Below are 21,534 nucleotides of genomic sequence, written 5' to 3' on the forward strand. Positions count from 1 at the left end.
GTCTGTTAATTTCGTTCCGAATTCTGTGAAGGTATTTCTGGTCTGTGTTATGTAAAACACACAGGAAGCTCATTCTTGTGCTTTAAATATTTTTCTTTATTAAAAAAAAAGAAAAACATTTATTGTCCACTGTTTACAGTACTCTTGATAAAATACATTATTTTGGCAGATTCACAGGTAAAATACATTACAGGGATGTAAATCTCAAATGTCCCCTCTTGATGCATAGAGGTTTTTTCCTATCACTGTAAAATTTTTTGTAGGTCTGAATTTATTTTCACCCCTGAAAGAAAACATTTTTCTTTGTACTTACTTAAAATATATGGCTTTTCAGTAAGATGATATAGAAGGTCTGCCCTGTTGCTCACCCTCAGTGCAAGTGTAATACAGTGGAGTGAACGCCAGTGTGATTGGAAATGTCACTCCCACACATATGGTGGTGCAGTGGTTAGAACGGATGCTTCCCAGCTGAGCTGTTGCTTCAGACCTGGGTTTAAATTGAGCTTTATGTAGAGTTTGCTTGTTCTTGTATTTGCCTGGACTTCTGCTGGGAAGAAGTCATGCCAGGAGAATGTGTGTTTCAGATGTATTGGTGATCCTTAATTGCCTTGTGTGTGACTTCGTTCTTGCCCTGTGATGCCCTGAGATCCCATTCGGATGTACCCCACCCTGTGCCATACGCTTCCCAGGATTGGCTCTGGACCATTGTGAGGTGGCTAACTCTAGTCCTGATGTAAACAGTTTTGATTCATCTTCAATTTAATAATAGATTTACCCTTGAGACTCAATGAATTTCTATGCACTCAGTGAATTTCTATGCAAATAATGACTTTAAAATATTATGGAGTTTAAAAAGGCTGCACTTGAGGGTGGCAGTTCTGGATCTCTAATCTAGGTTTTGGGAGTGTGTTCAATGAGTTCCCCAGGAATAGGTCCAGCTACAATATCTGCGTATCCAGCTTGCTCCTTTTTCAAGTCATTACTTTTGCCCATGATTGCATTAATCCAACAAATAACCAGAATACTTATTATAATGAGCTTAATGACTCAAAATTTAGCCGTAAAGTGTTTAGAAGAGTTACTGTGTCCTGGACGTAACTTTACTGATGAATGTTAATTTTGCTGAATATAGTATATTTGCAGCTGCTTCAGTAAGTGGGAACACTTGAGTTTGTCCAAGTACTGATTTTGATTAACATTGTTACATTTGTCACCGGAATGAACGGGTGACACTTTACTGACTACTCTGAGAGGCTCAGAAACAACAAACCATGCCTTAAAATTTATAATTTTCCACCTATTGTAAAGGTGAATGTAATTTAGAATTCTTACACTGTATATACACTTATGCTGATGCTAATGCTGCAAAGCCTACATGAAAGTTGTGCTCAATTAAGTTGAAATAAAACTTCACATGTGAGAAAGCCAGAAATATCACAAAATAAATCTTGAGGTTCCCATGAATCAAGAGCAGTTTAAGCTAAACCTGTACAGAGATTGTTTTGACTAAGTTCTTTCCTAAAACACAGTTCTACCACACATTTAGGTGGAAAAAAAAAACACCCTTCGTGAACATTCACCACAACCTTGCGCAAATTAAAAGTCATGACACTTGAGTCAAGCACAATACATACAATCCATTCTCCAGTATTAACTGGTTACAGGTGCTACTACAAAACAAGCCAGAACAGAAGGCAACATGCTGATTCTGAATTCATCGCGGATTTTGCCGATGCTCAGCCAATCGGTCTTGTGCGCGTTTTGATTTCCCATTTAAGGCCACCAGAAGCAGGCAACAGCATAAAGGAACACTGGCAAAACTACTTACACATATTAACAACCATGTCCTTGCAGTAACAAAACCAGGAGTGCAAAGCTGAGGGCGATAGACTGAGGAAATGTATCAATGTGGAAGGTCCATCAAACATGCAAAAAATGTATATAACCAAACCGAACTACTTTTACTTGTTTGCTTTACAGATCAATTCCTTTGGTGCTAAATGTGACAGTCTCTGTACTCCAAGTACCTCTCCAAGAGGGTTTAAAAACACATAATGACAGCCATAAGCAAAGACCCTGATGAAGGATCCATATGAGGCCCAATGCACAGTCAATTTCCCCCTTCTCCTCTTTAATAAACATCCAACACCTGTAATCTGAGTGAAATGAAGGCTTTGAATTCTACTGCAGCTCACAATTCCAGTCGGGCAACATCCACCAGAGACGCCACCTTTCGGACATGGAATCAAAATCAAAAGCGATGCTTTAGCCAAGAACAGGAGCTCGGAGGATGCGCGTCAGCTTGACCACCTAAGCCTCTTTTCAGTAGCTGTACATGGAGAGTGGCGTGTCCTCCATCATATCGTCCTGTGCAGAGACAGCACTGGACATTAGTCATGAAAAAGGACCATCAAACCAAAGTGGCTGTGAAAGTTCAACGACTGGAAACCAGATGGACTCACCATAGGTAGATCTTGTAATCTGCGGAACTCTGGACGGCTGCTCCGCTGCCGGAACTTGAGGAAGAGGAGGAGGGAAATGACGGCGGCGGCTAAAACGAACACGGACACGAGGCCAGCCAGCAGGGGTCCTGATCTGCGCAGGTCTTGGTCTTCACGTATTACAGCAATGTAAGAGGGAGAGAAGAGAATAAAAATGTGATTCACAGTGAACTTCACTAATTCACAGCTCTCAGACTGTTATCGGAATTGCGCTCCGTCTTTGTTTATTCTGCTCCTTGAATGTTGGAGTTTATGATGAGAAAGACAGAATGACAGAAACCTGTTTTGTTAGGTGGCTTAGATCGCATGCGCCGACGCTCACGACGCACTCGTTGCGTGTTCCGCAAAAGCAGCCCATGGCATCAGGGACTAGATTTACGTCAGATTTGCGTCAGTCCGTTCGAGGCGCACCCCATCATTTAAATCACTTTTAGAAAGTGACACACGTGTGCAACTACAAGTGAGACTTAATCAAACTGCTTAATCAAACAACCAGGTGAGCAAATCTCCATGTCTCATATTTCCATAGAAGTGGGGGTGAAAAGTCAAGCTAGCACACGAAGAGTAAAATGCCCAAGGCTACAGCGGGACATGTCCACAGTGACTCAGTGAGCTGGCAAGGCAACAAAGGCAATTCTGTTCTTTGTTTCCTCGGCACAAACAAGCCCGTGCTTTGACTGAGCAGCAAAGACGGCCAATAGCGAACATCCCCGCTTATCCCTCGACGAAGACGTTCACTGGCACCGCCTATAGCGAAGAACTAAAGTTCAGGTGGTACTCTATAGTGGAAAATGAAAATATTAAACTATGATGGTTTTTCCTTCCAATGTCCAGATGTCAGTGTATGGGACTGTAGGATCAGTAGACAAACCCTGATGTTCACAAGTGCGAGCCTCTGCATCGCAACAGAGACGCCGCCGGGCCGAGCCACACCACCCCCGATTACCAAGTAACACACCCGAAGGCCCAAGGTCCAAGGCGACGTCTCACCCTTCTCTCCCACGTTGAGCTGCGAAGGACTGTTCTCGTTGACTTTGGCTTGGGTGGACAAGCTGGACATCTGCAGGCTGTGGGTCATGGTGGTCTCAGGCACTGTAGAAGGATGTAGAGTGGCATGTGGCATGCGGGTGGTGAAAAGGCCGTTGTCAGGCCGCTGGGTTGAAGCGGATGAAGAGGAAGTGGTGTTGAGGGTGGTGCTGCTGAAATTGACCTGATTCCCAGGGGTCTGGGTGAGCCCCCCAGCTGTGCTTTCATTTGTCAGCGGAGACGTTCTGTTGAAATCTGTTGAAACGGCAAGAAGTAATCCAGGGTTAAAGTTCAAGGACAATGAGCGTGAAAATACTGGTGGGTAACCATTTGCTGTAATCTCTGCTTTTGCTATACTTTAACCAAAATGAACGTGTTTAATTCCACTTCCATTTTTTAATTCCAAAACATCCTGAATTCCGTCTCTTCGCTGCACGAGCCGGTAAAACCACTTTCTCTACCGGCAATCAATAAATCCATTTACCATACTATCAAAGGCTTTAATTGAGACTGCTCTCCTAAAGGAGGATATAAAACTTTTGACTTTATTTAATGTATTGTGATGACGTGGCATGTCATACCCTGTGCCTTGTACCCTGTGCTTCTGGGAGAGGCTCTATTAGTGCAATTCTGACTTGGACCGCGAGTGAGTGATAATCCAATTTACATTTAATATACATTACGGATAGTCCTCAACTTAATACATATGTGACTTAAAACAACCCGGATGTACAGTGACCGTCCCATTAACCTTATTATATTACTTTCGAGTCCCGATGTTTGGTCATAACATCAAGCGATAACCGCTCTATCTGCTGTGCGATAATATTGACTGGCCGTTGTTTGGCTCTCAGTCAGTGCTTCGGTGTCTAGCGGCGAGTGTGTTTTGTTGAGAAAACGTTTTGTTTGTGATTCCTTTCAAGTTACTTTTAATTTAAAAAAAGCTAGCCAAAACTGAGTGATCTGGTAAGTGCTGAAAAGAAAAAGCAGAAGACAATCGTTTTAGAAATGAAAATGAATGTAATGGTGCAGAATTAATACGAAATTATCTTAGGATAGGGAAAAAAACTGCTTTACTGATCCCTGCAGGGAGATTCACACACAGCAGCTTAACATGAAATTATAACAAGATGCGCTGTTATACTGTTAGAATAATAAATAACAAATACTAAAACAGAGAAGAAAATGAAAAAGGAGAAACTATAAAATAACAAAATGAACATAAAACATGTACTGTGTTTATATTATTATTAATCTATTTTGGCATTATTTTAATGTGAATAATGTATGAAATTAGTGAAAAAATAGGAAAGCGTGTTATAAAGCTGAGCATTCATGCCTATTCATTTAATAAACAGAAAACCGTCACAAGCTCAAGACCACCTGTGCTTTTATTTTCTGAAGACTCTTAAAACTGGTTAGATTGAAACTATTTGGAGCAGCTGGCTATGTACTGGTAACCCAAAAGCCACAGGTTCAAATCCCACCTTCAGCTGTAGTACTTGAATTTCTCCAGTAAGACTGGGCAGCTGTTTAAATGGGTAATAATTGGAAGTTGCTTAAGAGAAAAGCATCTGCTAAATGAATAAATGTAAAACTTGATTGAATTAACTAACCTAGAACTCTACAAATAACAAAAAGGTCATCGTTAAGGTGGAATAAGCCTAATCACTCAGACACTGGTTATCCAACCCTTCCCATCCCTAGCAGTCTTCACCCAGGCTGCTACTATTCATGGCTCAAATATTTAAACCACCACCCGTTGAGATTTTACAAGGTCTCCACCAACATGCTGCTCAAAGTTGGCACCACAAACAGGCTGTATTTATCATGTTCAGCAACCCAGAATGCGCTTAGCTAACATATCCCATATCCTCTGTCCTGGGACATTTCTGGGTTCGCATCCGGTGGTAGAGTCGACCGACACCGCATGCAATTTTGTTTGTTCAGGGGAACCATGGTGGTTGGAGGTGCTACCTTTGGACCCGAAGGTCACAGGTCCACTACCTAGCTCCAGCTGTAGGACCCTTGAGCAAAGTACCACCCTTAAAAATTGCTCCAATAAAATTACCCAGCTGTATAAATGGGTAAATAATTGTAAGTCGCTTTGGAGAAAAGCATCAGCTAAATGAGGAAATGTTTCTTCTTGGGCGTGCAGATAGGAGTCAAGAGGTGATTCTCATAGGTCACACTCATATCTTAAACTGTAAAGGACGTGTTGCTTGTGTCTCTGATGAATGACAGCAGACTGAAACACCTCACCTCCTGGACACATTGTCTCATTGTGTTATCCTTTCCACTCTGATAGATCCTGTGCCTGTACTCCATGTTTGTATTCGCCCTCCCTTGTCCAATCTAGCTGTCCTAAAATATCCCTTCCCCCATTTCATCCTCTTCCTGTCATTTACCTTATTTCTACACCCCCCCACTTCCTCCTACCTAGGAGAGCACTGCATGTTCTGTCAACTTCTGCTTTCCGAACCAGCTAGGTGAACATGAATTGTGGTTTTCTGTTCTTTTTTTTTTTTTTTTTTTTTAAAACTTTTGTACTCCGCAACTCACAGCATTTCCTTCTGCTCACAGCTGGCACACTCTTTTGAAAGAATGCAGGTCATGCAAACAGTTCCCAGCTGTGTGAGTGAGCGAGTCTGTTTCAGTCCAGCTGGATCTTGTCTTTGTGGCTCTGACCCTTAAACTCAGGCAGAGAAGCCCTTTAAGTGGCATTTAAATATAGCCCAGGATTCTAACCTTGGGCACAGCAGTTAATAGCGGGTGTATTTCTTTATGGAATCTCCAGTCTTGATCTTGTGTGGAGAGCACAAGCCCAGCATCAAAATACCCAGGGTTAGGGTTAGGTTTATGTTCGAACGGTCCTTTCGCTGAATCTTTCGCTGCATTAATGACAGATTTGGCCTGTAGAACTGAGGTACGGTATGTTCTAGAACAATGTGAGCTGTCTATGTACTATCTGCACCATGACTCTTTGGTTTCTGCTGGTTTTACTGCTTCTCCTGTCTTACTGTGACCTTACCGGAGAACGTAAATACGTCTTAAACATATGTGGTGGTTGGATGTCTAGTAAAAGCAGCACTGCCGTACAGATGAGGCCAAGGCATCCATCATCACAGTTACCTGAGATGTCAGTTGCTGCTGGCCCAGCAGTTGTACTGTTGCTCAGAGTTGTGGGTTGTGGTGCGTTTTCTGTGGGGGTCACAGATATGCTGTCATTCCTTTTCTGAAAGGGCTGTTCCGACGTTAACGCTGTTTCTTTTGGGACTGTCGGAGGGTTTCCGGAAGCGCTGTCGTTATACTTCCTGGGAGCCTCTGAAGATGGGGTTCCCATGGTGGTGATGAAAGAAGTGTTGAATTGCTCCGTTCTATCAGTCATTGGCTTTGGCGTCTCCGATTCCGGGTCGCTTGAGGCCAGTGCGTAGCGGTCATGACCTAAAAGAAATAAACAGAGGAAGGTTTGAAGAGCTTTCATTTTCAAAAAATAAAAACTTCTTCCCTAGCTGGAGGATTGATAAATTGCTGGATGCCACGTGGTGAAGCGTAATTTTGATTTGAAGCACGAAAGGACCATTCTGGACACAGAGTACAAACACCAACGGTATTGTTTATGGGCTCTGGCCAGCTGCCCGGTGAACACGTAGGAGCTGTGAGGAGCCAGAGGAGCGGCGAGACCGAGGCACAGGGGCCATCGCCAATTCGGAGACCTTCCCAGGGGGTAAGCAGCTCTTCAGGAAAGCTGGGGGTGGGGTGGTTTCACTGCACTCAACAGTAATACATTGTACAAAGGTGGTCTCGTTCCCCAAATTCTTAGAGAGCAAAAAAAAAAAAAAAAAAAAAAAAAACAACCACAGTGAAGGCAGCACCACATTCGACCATGAGGCCGATGAGCTCTTTGGTGTTGTGTGATTTTCAGTAAAGGGTTTTATGGGACAACCGTCAAAAACCTAAGAGGCAGAAGAGTAGGTCCTGGCTTTCTGACACATTGGCACGTACAGCTCTGGCTGTAAAGCCAAATTGAAATATATGCCCCCGTGAGTAAAAATCTAACAAAAAACATCATTGAAACTACTGAGGACCGTGCAGCCCTACAAGGCTGGCATTTCCCGCTCAGGGACGTCACCGCGGTTCATCGCCGTGAAGTGGCTTGGCTTTGTTCCACCTGGTGCCTGCTTCAGTCAACACAAACCATGGACCTCTTTCTGGGAAAGTGCGGGCTCGAAAAAAGGCGAAGTGCTGCTCGGCACGTGGGGGAAGGGAGTGATCGTTCTCACTGGCCAGATTCATAGACGACTCATAAGGGCAACTTATAGTGTCGTGGTTACAGCTGCTGCCTTTGCACCAATAGGTTGCAGATTTGAATCCCTCCTCCAGCTGTAGCACTGTATTTACCCTAAACTGATCCAGTAAAAATTACCTAGCTGTACAGGACCACAGCCTATAAATCTGGAACATGAGTGGGAACCCTCTTGACGTGTACAGATAAACCGATTTTTGGAATTCCATCGGTAGGTCAGGACCCAAAGCACTCCCATGCTTGGCTCGTCCCTATTTTTTTGACACCTTAGGAAAGCCAGACCACGATAACAAAAGAATCAGTGCTCTGCAAGAGCATCCAAATGTTTCCATACATTCTCTACTAATATAAAATTAATTTTGTCCCAGAGGTCTACCAGAACATGTTACACCCATAACACAAGAACCCCTATAAGGATAACACACAAAAGTGTTTCTGTTTCCCAAAAATCAATGTGCCATTAACAAATTCTCAGGTTGAGCAGTGGCAGAACTGGGGGGTATAAATAGAACAAGTGTTATTTCACCTCTGCAAGGCTTTGGGATTTTTTTTTTCCCTTTCAACACACTTAATCTTGGTACTTCCAGAAATATCTTGTGAAATGTTCAGAAATACCGTGTCAACAATGTGCAGAATATGTATTTGCAAAACATGAAGTCTTATTTTAAAATCAGAAAAATAGCTGATTATTTATGGGAAATGAATGTTATACATGTGAATAAAGAAAGACTAATTCACTGTGGTCAACAATGCACCTCAATGAATAATTTCTCATTAGGTGTGGGAGTTTGTCACCACACACACACACACACAGTAACAGGCTGTGTATTTGGAAAATTTGGAAATACCAATAACAAGAAGGGCTTATATGTGCTGTACGATGAGATATGAATTATCTACAGAGAATGACATGTAACTTCTCTACGGTATACTTTTCTTAGCTGTCTACAGCACTATGGCAAATCCATCTGTCTAACGTTAATATCTAAGGGACACTTTTCTTGGCAACCAGAAAACTGAGTTAATTTTCATTTATAATTCACAAAAAAAAGAACAAGTAAAAAATCTGCATATTTTGGAAACAGTTAATGCAGTACTTGGTTTTTACAGGAGTATCAGCAACACACACACACACCATCTGAACCACTTGTCCCATACGGGGTCGCGGGAAGCCGGAGCCTAACCTGGCAACACAGGGCGTAAGGCTGGAGGGGGAGGGGACATACCCAGGATGGGACACCAGTCCATCACAAGGCACCCCAAGCAGGACTCGAAGCCCAGATCCACCAGAGAGCAAGACAAGGTCCAACCCACTGCACCACCACGCCCCCCCATATCAGCACTAGAATAAAATCAAAATCATTACTGAAAAATTCATGTCCACAGGAAAAGAAGTTAACATTTCTATTTTTAACATACCTCTATTCTGCTTAGCGCTGCTGCCTTTGGACCCAAAGGTCGCAGGTTCAATCCCCACCTCCAGCTGAAGTACCCTTGAGCAAGGTACTTACCCTAAAATCACTGCAGTAAAATTACCCAGCTATAAGGGTAAATAACTGTAGGTACACTAACACTGTGAGTCGCTTTGGAGAAAAGCATCAGTTAAATGAATAAATGGAAATAAGGAGTGAGACTCTAGGGAAGACAGGTACGGGTAAAGAGGAGGAGAAAAAGTCTCTGACCATATCACCATTTTTACGGGGCAGAAAGCGATTCATTAATCTAAGGAATCGCAGAAAGTGGATGACAGAGGGTGTAGGTATAACTTATGAGCATGCAGGCATTCAGAGTGTATTAACAGCGGTCCTTTTAAACAAGCCCCCCTCTTAAAACCCTTTTTCAGCCTAGGACTCCTAAGAAAAGGCGGTCACGGAGAGGCTAGATTAGGACTCTTTAAGATCAGCCTTTGACATCCCGACGGACTCCCAAGATACAGAACTCTCGCTAGATCTAGTTATTGTCCGTCGAATAAAACTTTACGTTAAAAGAGACCTGGCCTGGCACTGGGTCCGTATGAAACGGAACACGTGCTGGACAGTTTTAACCCAGCTTGCATGGTTTCCATCGCCGTGTTTTATTAGATGCAGCGTAACCTGTTTGTGCTGTTAATATGGAGTCGTTGAGAGCTTGAGCATGTAAATTCCTTTTGTATTTGCCTTATGTTTTATGAACCGGTCAATAAAACCCAACATGCAGTGTCAATGAGCTGGCCGGGCCTCCAACCCAACGTGAGTTACCGCTAACCCAACAGCATTCGGAGCGCAAGGACAGCCACACGTGCACGCAGCACGCACGAGCTGAACAGTGATAGTGGGCGTCCGTCATTCTGGGTCACGATCGGGCACGACGGAAACATCGCTTTGCTGCTATGAACTTTCCGGTTCACGAAGCTAAACTTGGAAGCCACATGCCTGTGGGTCAACTAGGTTTGGAGGATTTTTTCATTCGGATGGGCCAAAACACCCACGTTCTTGTTTGTGTTGCAGTAGCCGGGTTAAACGTATTTTCCATTCAAAATGTTCATTTCAAGGCACAAGTGGTGAGAAGTACCTCGTAAGGAGCTATTCCTGCGACTAGACTACATCACGGAAAAGTGGTAGATGACAAGACCCTAACATACCGAGCAAACACACAGATGAAACTCAGATGTTTAAATAATACTGGTTGTATCATTTATTATTTTTTAAATAACATGCACAATTCCTTCTGCAGTGAAACATATAATTTCACTGGTTAAAATGCCACTAGAAAAGTTAGAAATGACTACTGGTTTATAAACTGCTCTGTAATTAGGCCAGTGTCTACTTGCAGAAATCTTAAGAAAACAAAAAAACGCTCAGCCGTTTCTTCCTAAGTGTCATGGACTCAGAAAAACTCGATTCTTTTCATTTTTACATGTCAAATGTTGAAGTTTGTGTATGTGTGCATATATATATACATATTAAATACATATACTAGTATTTATGGCTTTATATGCAGCTCATTTGGGTCTTCAATTTGTGTGCTTTCCCAGTTTTTACTGTCATTTTACTGATGTGCAAGGTTCCTGTGGGGCAGGGAGATAAATAGAGCTGGAATGGACAAAGAGTTCAGTTCTCAGCTCTGCTGAAAGGATGTACCTGTGTGGGATCACACAAACACACACCATCTGAAACCACTTGTCCCATTCAGGGTCACAGGGAGCTGGAGCCTAACCCGGCAACATACGGCAAAGGGCCAGAGAGGGAGGGGACACACCCAGGACGGGACACCAGTCCACCACAAGGCACCCTAAGCAGGACTCGAACCCCAGACCCACCGGAGAGCAGGACCCAGGCCAACTCACTGTACCACTGCCCCCACTTCACTTAAACACATTAAAAACAATGAAGTTTGTGGGATGACGAAAAATGGGCAGCAGTGACTTAACGGGCTCAGTCAAGGAAAGCAGGGTAACAAAATACAGTTCAACAGAGTTTCCAACTGTATCCCATTGTTAGGAAACATTATTTGGATTTTTAATGTTGCCGATCCAGGTTTCACTCACAACGCAACACCATTGTGTTACTGGTGTGTGTTTCCTTTCACCTGCCTGCGCTACACATCACATTTTCATTTACATGTATATTTATTCATTTAGCACTTGGTTTTATTTTTAGAGACGTGCATCTCAGAAAATACAACGTGTGCATTACATTAAAGAGAGACTTAGATGCAAAGGTTTCTTTCTTTCCACCACATGACAATGTTCATCACAGGAGGAGTAGCTGCATAAAACTTATCCGAATATCAACGATTCTTAATCACCTTCCTACTTATATACAGATTTAAATTTATATATAAACATTTAAGTTACATTACAGAAGTAGCTGTGTGAAGCCCAGTGAAGGTTTATCCGTTTAACAGGTATGATCTCAAAGTTATAGTGCATGAACATTTACATGGATGAGCTTAAGAGATCATGGACGAAGTGAGTCCGGAGGAGGTGAGTTTTCAAACCCGTTTTAAATGTGGACAGGGACTCAGCAGTTCTGAGTGAAAGGGGGGGAGGTCGTTCCACCACATCGGAGCCTGGTGCACTATACACTGCGAACACGAGTGTGTATTTGCATGTGTACTGTGTGTGTGTGCGTGTGTGCATCGCACGTGTGCGTGTAGTGCACGCGGGTGTGTGAACCCGAACCCGAACCCGAACCACTCGGATCCCCTCGTGCGCCCGCCCGGTCTGTGTAAACTGTGTAACACTGACTGTCAGAGAAGAGTGCAGAGTGTATCGGTGCAGGACAGTACAGGGGGTGACAACTCTCTCTCTCACACACACACACACACACACACACACACACACACACACACACACTGGATCATGTAGGAAGTGATCGGACCCGCGCGCACGTACCAACGACGAGGCACAATCGGTAAGGCGAGGTGGTGGTGTTATTTCCGCGAAACGACCGCGTGAACAAAGTGAAAGCACGAGTCGAGTGTCGCCCTGCTGGAAACGACGGCGCAGCGACGGCAGAAAACTTTGAGAAACCTCAGAAAGCGGGCCGACGAAACGCGCGACACACAGTCACGCGGGGACAGGAGGTTCAGTGACGGACGCGAACGAGCAAAAAATGAGAAAAGGAAAGCGACGCGAACGAAGCGCCGCGAGCCTCGAGCGAAACGCCATCTCACCTGTAAGGTGGGAGCAGCCCACGAGGAAGGCCAGTCCGTGGAGCAGCAAACTCACTTTTCTCCCCATCATGTTCGCCTCGCTTTACCGCGCCGCCGTTCCCTGCGCTCTTCTTCTCCACTGCCCGTAGTTTAGTTTGCTGCGAGCGCCGCGGGCGGCGGACGGACGAGACGGACGGGACGGACGGACGATCAGCGGCACGTGAAGGGCGGCAGAAGATCACAGGTGCCGCATGAGCGATGAAGGGCTCGTAGGCAGAAGATGATGGGTGGCGGATGACAGATGAGATGAAGGCGCAGCGAGCGACGAAGAAAGAAGGCGCAGCGGGGGCTCCGCGGTGCCCGGAAAAGTCAAAAAAGCCCGGCGGTTTGCAGCTAGTGGAAGGATGCGACGGTGACGCTGAGTTTCCTCCAAGAAACGCATTTAAAATAGTCGGCTGGAAGTGCGGCCGTCCAGGTCCGAGCGGGGCAGAGAGAGGGGGGGTGACGTCCAAGTGCAGGGCGGTGAGGGCGCCGCTGTCACCAAGCGCTCCGGTCCTCCGCTCCAATTTTAGCGCACAGACGCGCTCACTCAGTGCCACGTGTTTAGCCCCACGCCCACAGGAGCGCCTGTGTGGAGCCGCGACGAGATGCTGTGGACCAACGGGGACTGTCCCTCCTCGCTGAAGTCACATCCACCGCCAGGGCTCTGTGCTTCACACACTGCGGTGGAAAGTGAGCGCTCGGACCGCTCGTCCTCCTCCTCGTCTCGCGGAGCCGCCTTGAAACCAGGCTCTGCGCGCGTCACTGCGTTACGCGGTAATTTCCCCGAGGTTTTACCGCTCGAGCTCGGACATATTTGCACTGTGGTAAAACAGGTTGAAAGTACGGATTGACTCTTTGCCTGATTGTATCAAAAAAGCATTGCAGGTACAAGGTATCATAATAATTCTGGTACCATTACTCATTTCTATGTATAATTTCTAATAATTTATATAATTTGAAAAGTACATTATTATAATAATTCATATTTTGAATGCCGAGGAGGAGTGGCCAGCCACTTGTACTCGGACCCCAGAGGTTCATTTTTCTCCCTTTGGCTGTGATGGGATTTTTTTGTTTTCTTCCCCACTGTTGCCAGCTGCCTTACTCTACTGTTAATTGTAATTGTAAATTATAATTAATTTGCAATTTCCCATTATTCTCAGGAAACTTGGTTAACATTACAATCTTTCTGGGTGCTCCGCGTCACTCCGGTGAAAAAAAGGACTCCATAAAAATAAACCGAACTGAACTGAATTGAATAATTAACAAGTTAATACATGTCATGGGCGCGACAGGGGGAGACATGTCCCACAAACGTTAAAGCAGGACTAGGTGTCTCCACCCTCCACAACAATTTCCGAATGACTCCTTAGCGAATTTTTTGCTAATATTGAAACCCCGCCCCCCCCCCCAACGTCGGTCAAGTTGTTACGTCACTGGTTGTGCATAAGAACGGAATTAGCATTTCGGACGGGAATGGGGAGGCACAGCGGACACTTGGACATACTGGACACACTGTTGTTATCATTAACCCTTTAGCTGACACCTTTATCCAGGCTGGGGGTGTAACAACATGTCAGGTACCGGGGACAAAAAGCAATACTACTGAAGGATTTCATACACGCATATTATTGCTGGTAGTAAATCATCAAATGAGGCTTCGCTGAGCACTGGACACACACGTCCCCCTTGTTACGCTTATGAATTGGTGCCCATTTTTTGTATTTCGTGTATCATTTATTTGGAAAGATGTAGGGGAAAAGCTACGCTGTGAAATGAATTTACCACCAAAGTTTCCGCATCTTTGTTCAATATGTGTTTCATTTTATAATTGAATTTTGTTGCCTGGATGCCACTTGTACACAGACCACCTACAGAGAAACCTGTTGTTCGTGATTGGATTTTATGTGCGGAAATTCACCGTGCTTTTCATGCACAAAGCAACATGTGGCTTATCATCCTTTTTGTAAAGATTTACATTGCGAGTGAAACATTATACAATTATTATTTTCAAGTAAATGTTGAATTATTATAGCAACCTAAATGAGAGCAGCTCCCTACGCAATCTCAGTTAAATCTATTCCGGTGTTTTCTCCCGGTGAAATATGTCAGTGTGCGGTGAGCCTAAATTACTTATGATTGATAGAAGAATATGTTGTTTAATTCTTTGAAATTAAGTGGAATAAATGCCTGAACTAGAATCAGGGGTTCCAATATCTTTAGTGTGTAAATGTGAGTCAGAGAGTGTGTTACATTGCTCTGCTACATGGATGGTGAACACACACGATACTGAGCCTCTCAAATGCAAAAATGTAAATTAACGTATTCGCATTTTCCGCTTATTTTACTTCCTAAGATCCACAAGGAGCCGCTGTTAGACTTTCACGTCCAATTTCGGATAACCGTAAAAACTGCAAACTCCACAATGCAACGCGATGGCCCCAAAAAAGAAACTATTAGAAAGCCTTTCTATAAATGAAGAAATATTATTAAAAGAACTGATTAAGCGTGGGTCAAAGCTTTTATTATTCCATTATATAAAATATAATTTAATTTCTCAAAAATTTATAATGAAAATAAAAAAACTTACTTTAACTTTATAGCCTTCTATGTATCAATATTGAAACAGAGAAGCGACAAAAATACATTTATTCTCGTGTTAAAAATAAGTGCAGAGTGAAATTTGGGATACAATGTAAAAAAAGGCAGCGTTTGTGTTTTTTCGCCGCGCATGGAAAGGCCGCCTTTTTTCGCCAGGACCCCAGGCTGTGCGGACCGTCGCCGTTGTATCAGCCGGGCTGGCCGCGGTCGAGCTGTCGAGAAGCCGGTGTGGCGCTGCGAGCAAGGTGGGGCTGGATGCTCGTGTGACGCGGTTCATGATGGTCGGAACCACGCCGTGTGCATCTCTGGACTGAGAGGCTCTGACTGAGGAAGAACCGGCAGCCGGGGCGTGTGTCTGCGTGTGCGGCGGTTCAGCAGGCTGTCAGCGGCGAAGGAGAGGTTGACAGCGGGAGGAGGAGAGAGCAGAGCGGACATTTGACACAACCGGGAAAGGCGAGAGGAACTGAACTGAAGGCAGCTGAGCACACAGTCGAACAGCCGCGCGTTGGCGGAGGCGGCGGGGAGGGGGGGTCACAGTCAGAACAGCTCGGTTCGGTTCGGTTCAGCTCGAAAGCGGGTGGAGAACCGCCGTGTCAGAGCAGCAGGGAGAGCGGGCCGGACAGCCTTACCTTGTTGTGTGTATGTCTGTGTGAGAGAGAGAGAGAGTGAGTGAGTGTGTGTCCGCGTGTCCTCGCGCGCGCGGGGAGTTCACGTGCAGTGTGGACATGGATACGACATTCAGAATATCGCAGAGTGCGGAGTCCCTGGACTTCACCGTGGAGAATGTGGAGAAGGTGAGAATCCTGCTCCATTCATCCATCCATTCATTCATCCCTCCCTCCCTGTTCCACTACATACGTGTTTCCTTTGAGTCTATAGACTTTCCTTTGTAAGGCAGTGCTGTACTCCCACAATCGGTGTGCTCACAAACACTGCTGGGGGTCTCTCCTGCTCCAGGGTGTCCGTTTCATTCTACACAATGTCAAATGTACGTATACTTCACTTCTGTTCACTTCAGTATAATGCCTTTTCCTGCCCCTCCAGATGTGAGTGCTGCTGCTGCTGCGGTTCCTCTAGACGCATCCCGTTGGAGCGTGTCGTGTGTGTAAGCGATGCGGACGTGGCGGTGCGTGTGGCCCCGACACACCTGTGAAAGCATGCGCCGTCCAAACGGAAGCTGTGATTTAGTCTCTTGGATAATTTTGACGAACCTGGGCGAGGAACATTCCAGATGATGAGCTCTGTTGTTCTTGGGATTTGTATTAACGCACTCTCTCTTATTCACAGCAGAGGATAATCCGGAGATTGAGCGTTTGTTATGGCCAGATGTGGCCGTTTTGAAGCAGTGCTTTTGTCTGGCTCTTTGTGTGGGTGTGCGCGCCGTACCCTGTCCCGATTCCAACCTGGAGCCTGCGTTAGGATCCAAAAGTACAAATGTGCCTGCTTAGGTGGGCATCTGGTTTTGCTTCAGATGAAAATATGAACTCATAACCTTCTCTTTGTTTCCAGTCCTAGCATTCACATTTTTTAAAAAAAAAAAAAAACCTCTTTTAAATTGACATGTCTTAAGGAGTATGTAGGGCTTCTGGTGAAAATGTGTAGCAGTCAGGACTGTTTCAGAAAAGCCAGTCCGTCGTTGCCTGCTGCTCCGTTGCTGGAGTTAAGAAAAAAAGTCAATAGAAAACCAAAAAAAAAAAAAACATGGGTTTCCTCCAAAAAAAAACTGTAAAAATAATGCTGAATTCCTGCCAATGCTGATGGAAGAGGCAGCTGCCCTTTTGGCTGGAGTGCATCCGCCAAGTCCCACGCCAACAGTGCGGTGTTCTTTTTGTCTCTGGAGGGCAGGAGCAAGGCGGTGGTAGCCAGAATAAGAGAGCGATGTCTACCTGAGCCAGGCATCCTATGCTTCAGGGCTGCAGTCCACCAGAAGGTGCATCCTGTTCTTGTTCTGTTGCAGAATGACTGTGCGCCATTGCCCCCACCTGTGCGCCTGCCTACCCTGTGCAGAGCTCTTTTCTTTTTCAAATCATTGATATTCTTTCATATATTGCCAAAACCTGCCTTCCTGACATTGTTATGGCTAGGAATGATTACTATTTTAAAGCATTTAGGTAGTTTTACTTTTCAGAGTGAGTCCAGGTTACTGCGTGCTTGATCACTTGGCTGTTTGGTCTGTTGCATCACTGGTGGTAATCAATATTCGTCAAGTGGTTCCAAGGCTTAGACAGGCTGTGAAGGCAGAAGCATGAGCAGTCTCTTGACAAAAATGCATATTGTCACTCTACAGTTTTTAGCATGTCTGCGGAGTTTGGGTTACCTTTGTATAAGAGGGACTGACATGTAGACATAGTAGAAAGGATTAGTGCTTTAACAGTTCACCTCAGCCAGTGCCTTCTGAATGTGAGAGTTGATGGAGACCGTTTTTGCTCCATAGTTATCATTGCTAATGACCCGTGTTACCAGGAGTTTGGGCGGGAAATGGGTTTATTGTAAATAGCTGTATTGTGGGGAAAATGGAATGAAGTATTCAACCACTGGGGGGACTTACAGGGAATGTAAGGGGGTGACGTGTGTTTTGTCAAGGGAAGAGAATGAGAAACCCTGAGTGGTGCTAAGCAGGCTGGGATGGCTGGCTTAAGGTGCAGGTCCTTGAAGAAAAGGGGTCCTCGGCCCAAGAGCGTTATTTATCGAAACGATGCCACACAGGGAAACTGTCATAATGAACGCTGTCCGTGTGTCCTCCTTCGCCCCATCTGAACCCAGAGCGCAGCGCGCTACACTATTCTTCCCAAGGTTGGGCTTTCATTCAGTCAAAAGCACAGTCAGATTTGCTTGGAGAACATCTTTCATTTTGGACCTTGTTACTGGGGTAAATAAGTGTGTATAAGGAGCAGTGTTGCCTTTTCATGTTGCGACTGATTGAGAGTGTGAGTTTCTTTAAGCAGGCGTGTTCCTGACGGCCCCTGTGGGACGTTGCCGATAGGGAATGCATTGCACATAGCAACACGTGAACAGCTGTGCGAGTTACCATGTTGCTGCGATGTGAGGTTCTGAGTTGCTGGAGACTTTGTCTCGCTGGCCATGCATGTGCTGCGCTGCTGCAAGGACAGGCTTCCTTGTGCAATCAAGTAAATGCAGTTCTCGCTTGTTCAGGAAGGGCGGGTGGTTTTTTCGGGGGGGGTGGTTGGTGAGAGTGAATTTGGGAGCTTTAAGGACAGAGGAGGACAGCAAAGGTTGGTGTCTCTGACTGTCGAAGTGGAACTGTGGGAGGGATACAGAAGTAATGGTTACATCATAACAGGATCAAGGAAGTTAGAATATACTACAAATAGCATTGTCTCAAAAGTGAAGTGATTATTGGGCAGAGTAAAATTGGCAGCTTTGGGGAATTGGGAGGGCAGAGGGTGAGCAACCAGAGAAAGTAGATTTTCATTCTAATACATAGTAAGTTTTCATTCTGTCGCTGGCTGTCTGTACCATATACCATTACTTGTATGCAGGTGAACTCTAGTATGAAGAGGTCCCGTGGTAGTCATTATATTAGTCCTCATGAAAATTTAAAGCATCATCTCTTCACTCATATTTGAATCCAAAGCAGTTCCTAATTAAGATGGCTTTGTCTCCGTTGAGGTATGAGAGAAGCTGAATCAGTGATTTTTCTAGAAATGTATACCTGAATCCTCTGGTTTCAGCCCTAAAAGTAGGGTTCGCGTGCACGTTCTATCTGATGCACGTATGAGACTCTCAAATACAACAGCATTACAGACAGATAATGCAGAACAGCACTGGTAATACAGACAGGGGTCTGAAGACAACTGATATATCATTAGTTTAGAGTGCTGAGCAGGAGGGTTCCAGTGCCAGGCTGTGTTTGTGTGTATGTGCACGCACATGTGCCCTGTTCCCGATCCTGCACAATGCTCTTTGTCCGGCATCAATGTGTTACGCTGTTTTTTCCAGCGCAACAACAGTGCATTGAGACTCCGTAGGGTGGGTAGAGCAGGCGCCCGCCATCCCTGAAACCGTGTGACAGAAAAGCGGTATGAGTGAGTAGATGGACAAGGGTCTAAGTCATTATGTCACGTGTGCTGCGTGCAGTAACTGTGGTTGCTCCTTTGAAGATGGAGGCTTCACGTTCGTCCTTCACAGGTGCACCACAGACCGATCGCACCCCCTGCGTAGAGAGCTGGAGTGAGGAGTAATTAACATCCAGTGTAATCAATGTGAGACGGCTGCTTTGTTCCATGTGTGACATCATGACACAGCCTCACTTTGCATTATGATCTAAAAGCAATCCCTTCAAAAGGTCTAAATGAAATAACATGAGAAGGGCATCCTAATGTGACATTAAAAACAGGGTTTTCCTGTCTCTTCCCCTTTCTCTGAAGGTTTGGTGTCTGAGCATGAAGAATGGCCGTATGCCGAACGATGATAAGCTGAGCGCTATTTACAGCGTTTACGCTGCATGCCGTCGTTCACGGTGCCATGTAACCATCAGACGTGACCGCTCGCGCTCCACAAAGTGTGGAAGAAGCAAAGCTGGGCTGTCAGCTCCTTCCTTGAGCCTCCTTCCCGTGGTCACAGTGGCTCCACGGTGCTGGTGGCACAGAAGAGCAGCCACGTCGGGAACATTAACTCCAGTCGACCTTGTTTACATCGGTTACCATTTCAAAGGGGGGTAAATTAAGAAATGGGCAGTAAGTTTCTTATTTTTTGCAGGTGAAAGGAAAGATGTGACTTTAATGTAAACGCGTAGTTTGCCGCATGTAGGATATGGGATTATACCAAACGGGACACTGATTTGGGCACCGTTCCAGCGCTTCTCCTCTCTCCCTCATAGCTGAAGGCCTTGTCCGCAGGTTTCAGTGCGCAACTTGGTAGTTTTGGAAGAAGCGCAGGGACAAAAGACTCATAGATCACAGTCAGATGGGAAGATGAAAAAGAGGGGGAAGGAGAGGGAGGTGGCACAGACGCTGGCGGTGCCAGGGAGAACACAGTATTCTGTTCACAGCCGCCGTGACGCTGCTAAAAATAAACTGGAGACATGGCAGCAGTTTCATCTTAACTTTTGTTTTGTGCTTCTTGGTTTTATTTCTTTTTCCGTCAGTGGTCTCAGGGGTTCTGTTGATTTGCGTAGGATTGCCAGAAAAATAACACTTCAGTAACACTTCCCATTTGTCTGCATGTGTACTTTGCATCTCCTCACTTTCGTTACGTTCTATTTTTTAAAAAAAAAAAAAAATAGATCTACAGATCTGGCTTCTAGCTACTAGCTTCATATTCCTGTTACCTGTAACCCAGTGCTACTATTTTTATATATCAGAAAAATAATTGATGCAGTGCTTCCAGTACTTTACTTTGCCCTATTCTTTTGCATTCCAGCTGTTTACCCAAGAAATTTGGCCATTTACATTGTTAAAGCCCACTTATTTTGCCTAAACTCTTTTGGGGGAAAAAAATACTTGTGGACGGAATTTTATTTTCCTTTATTTTAACATTAGTTTGCTTACGTTTATTCATTTAGCTGTGCTTTTCTCCAAAACGACTTCTAATGTTAAGGTTACAATTATTTACCCATTTATACAGCTGGGTAATTTTACTGGACTAATTTTAGGGGAAGTACCTTGCTCAAGGGTACTGCAGCTGGAGGTGGAGATCGAACCTGCAACATTTGCATCCAAAGGCAGTAGCTCTAACTGCTCCGCTACCAGCTTTGCGGAATTCACGAGCAGTGTGTGGTACTCTTATGTTAATAACTCGGTGTAAACTGTTGTCTGTATGCCTTGCAGTATTTCTCCACCTGCAGCGGAGATGAAGTGTAGCATCTTCTCTCGGAGTGATGGTTGATCCACCTGGACTCACTTGGAGTGTGTCTCTGTATTCCTGCTAATCATGCCAAATTTTTTCTCCATTACTCCCGCTGTCATAATATCGTGTTCCATGTTTGGTTTGTGATCAGCGAAGGCTAATGGTGATCATGTGACATGGCCCTTATTTTTTGAGGGGGTGTGATAATTCTCAGGCAAGGGCCTGTTCTGCCAATTACATCAGCATCTACTTGGATTCGGTCGTTATTGGCAACACGAGGTTTGTTTTTCCTCTGCGCAGACTGCTGGCACAGTCAACAGCCGTGGTCCGCCCCTCCACAGCAGATACACAGGCTTCTTCCCTCTTTTATACACCTTTCCAGCAAAGCGGTTCTGAAAATGTGTGTGTGTGTGTGTGTGTGTGTGTGTGTGTGTGTGTGTGTGTGTGTGTATTCTGTCAAGTTTGTTCCTCCCCACAAGTGTACAACTAGAGTTGCTAGAGTTTCTCTGGACAAAGGGCCCCCCCCCCCCAGCAGTGTACAGTGGATATATTCCTTATTATATTGCTTTTTTGTTCCTTTGTTTATGAAAAGAAAGGCATGATTTGATACCACGA

At 44.9% G+C, this 21,534-nt stretch overlaps 2 protein-coding genes across 4 annotated transcripts in view; one reads left to right on the forward strand and one right to left on the reverse strand.

Annotated features, from left to right (window-relative positions):
- Positions 1-81: 81 nt before the first annotated feature.
- On the reverse strand, positions 82-13,208 carry LOC108923507 (mucin-5AC). The gene is made up of 5 exons (XM_018734283.2): positions 12,490-13,208; positions 6,660-6,971; positions 3,492-3,782; positions 2,463-2,611; positions 82-2,367 (listed from the first exon to the last, which is right to left on the reverse strand). The coding sequence occupies exons 1-5, from the start codon at positions 12,557-12,559 to the stop codon at positions 2,323-2,325; spliced, it is 867 nt and encodes a 288-aa protein (XP_018589799.1). The 5' UTR covers positions 12,560-13,208; the 3' UTR covers positions 82-2,322.
- Positions 13,209-13,218: 10 nt separating this feature from the next.
- ipo13b (importin 13b) overlaps positions 13,219-21,534 on the forward strand; it is a 31,937-nt gene continuing 23,621 nt past the window's right edge. For 2 of the 3 annotated variants that reach the window (XM_029254623.1, XM_029254625.1), the window contains exon 1: positions 15,276-15,905. In XM_029254623.1, coding sequence (XP_029110456.1) covers positions 15,837-15,905 — 69 coding nt within the window. In that variant the 5' untranslated portion in view covers positions 15,276-15,836. Of the gene's footprint in view, positions 13,285-15,275; positions 15,906-21,534 lie in introns of those variants that run through there. The other variant, XM_029254624.1, reaches the window with a different exon arrangement.

This window comes from Scleropages formosus, chromosome 9 (genome assembly GCF_900964775.1).
Source record: "Scleropages formosus chromosome 9, fSclFor1.1, whole genome shotgun sequence".
NCBI lineage: Eukaryota > Metazoa > Chordata > Actinopteri > Osteoglossiformes > Osteoglossidae > Scleropages > Scleropages formosus.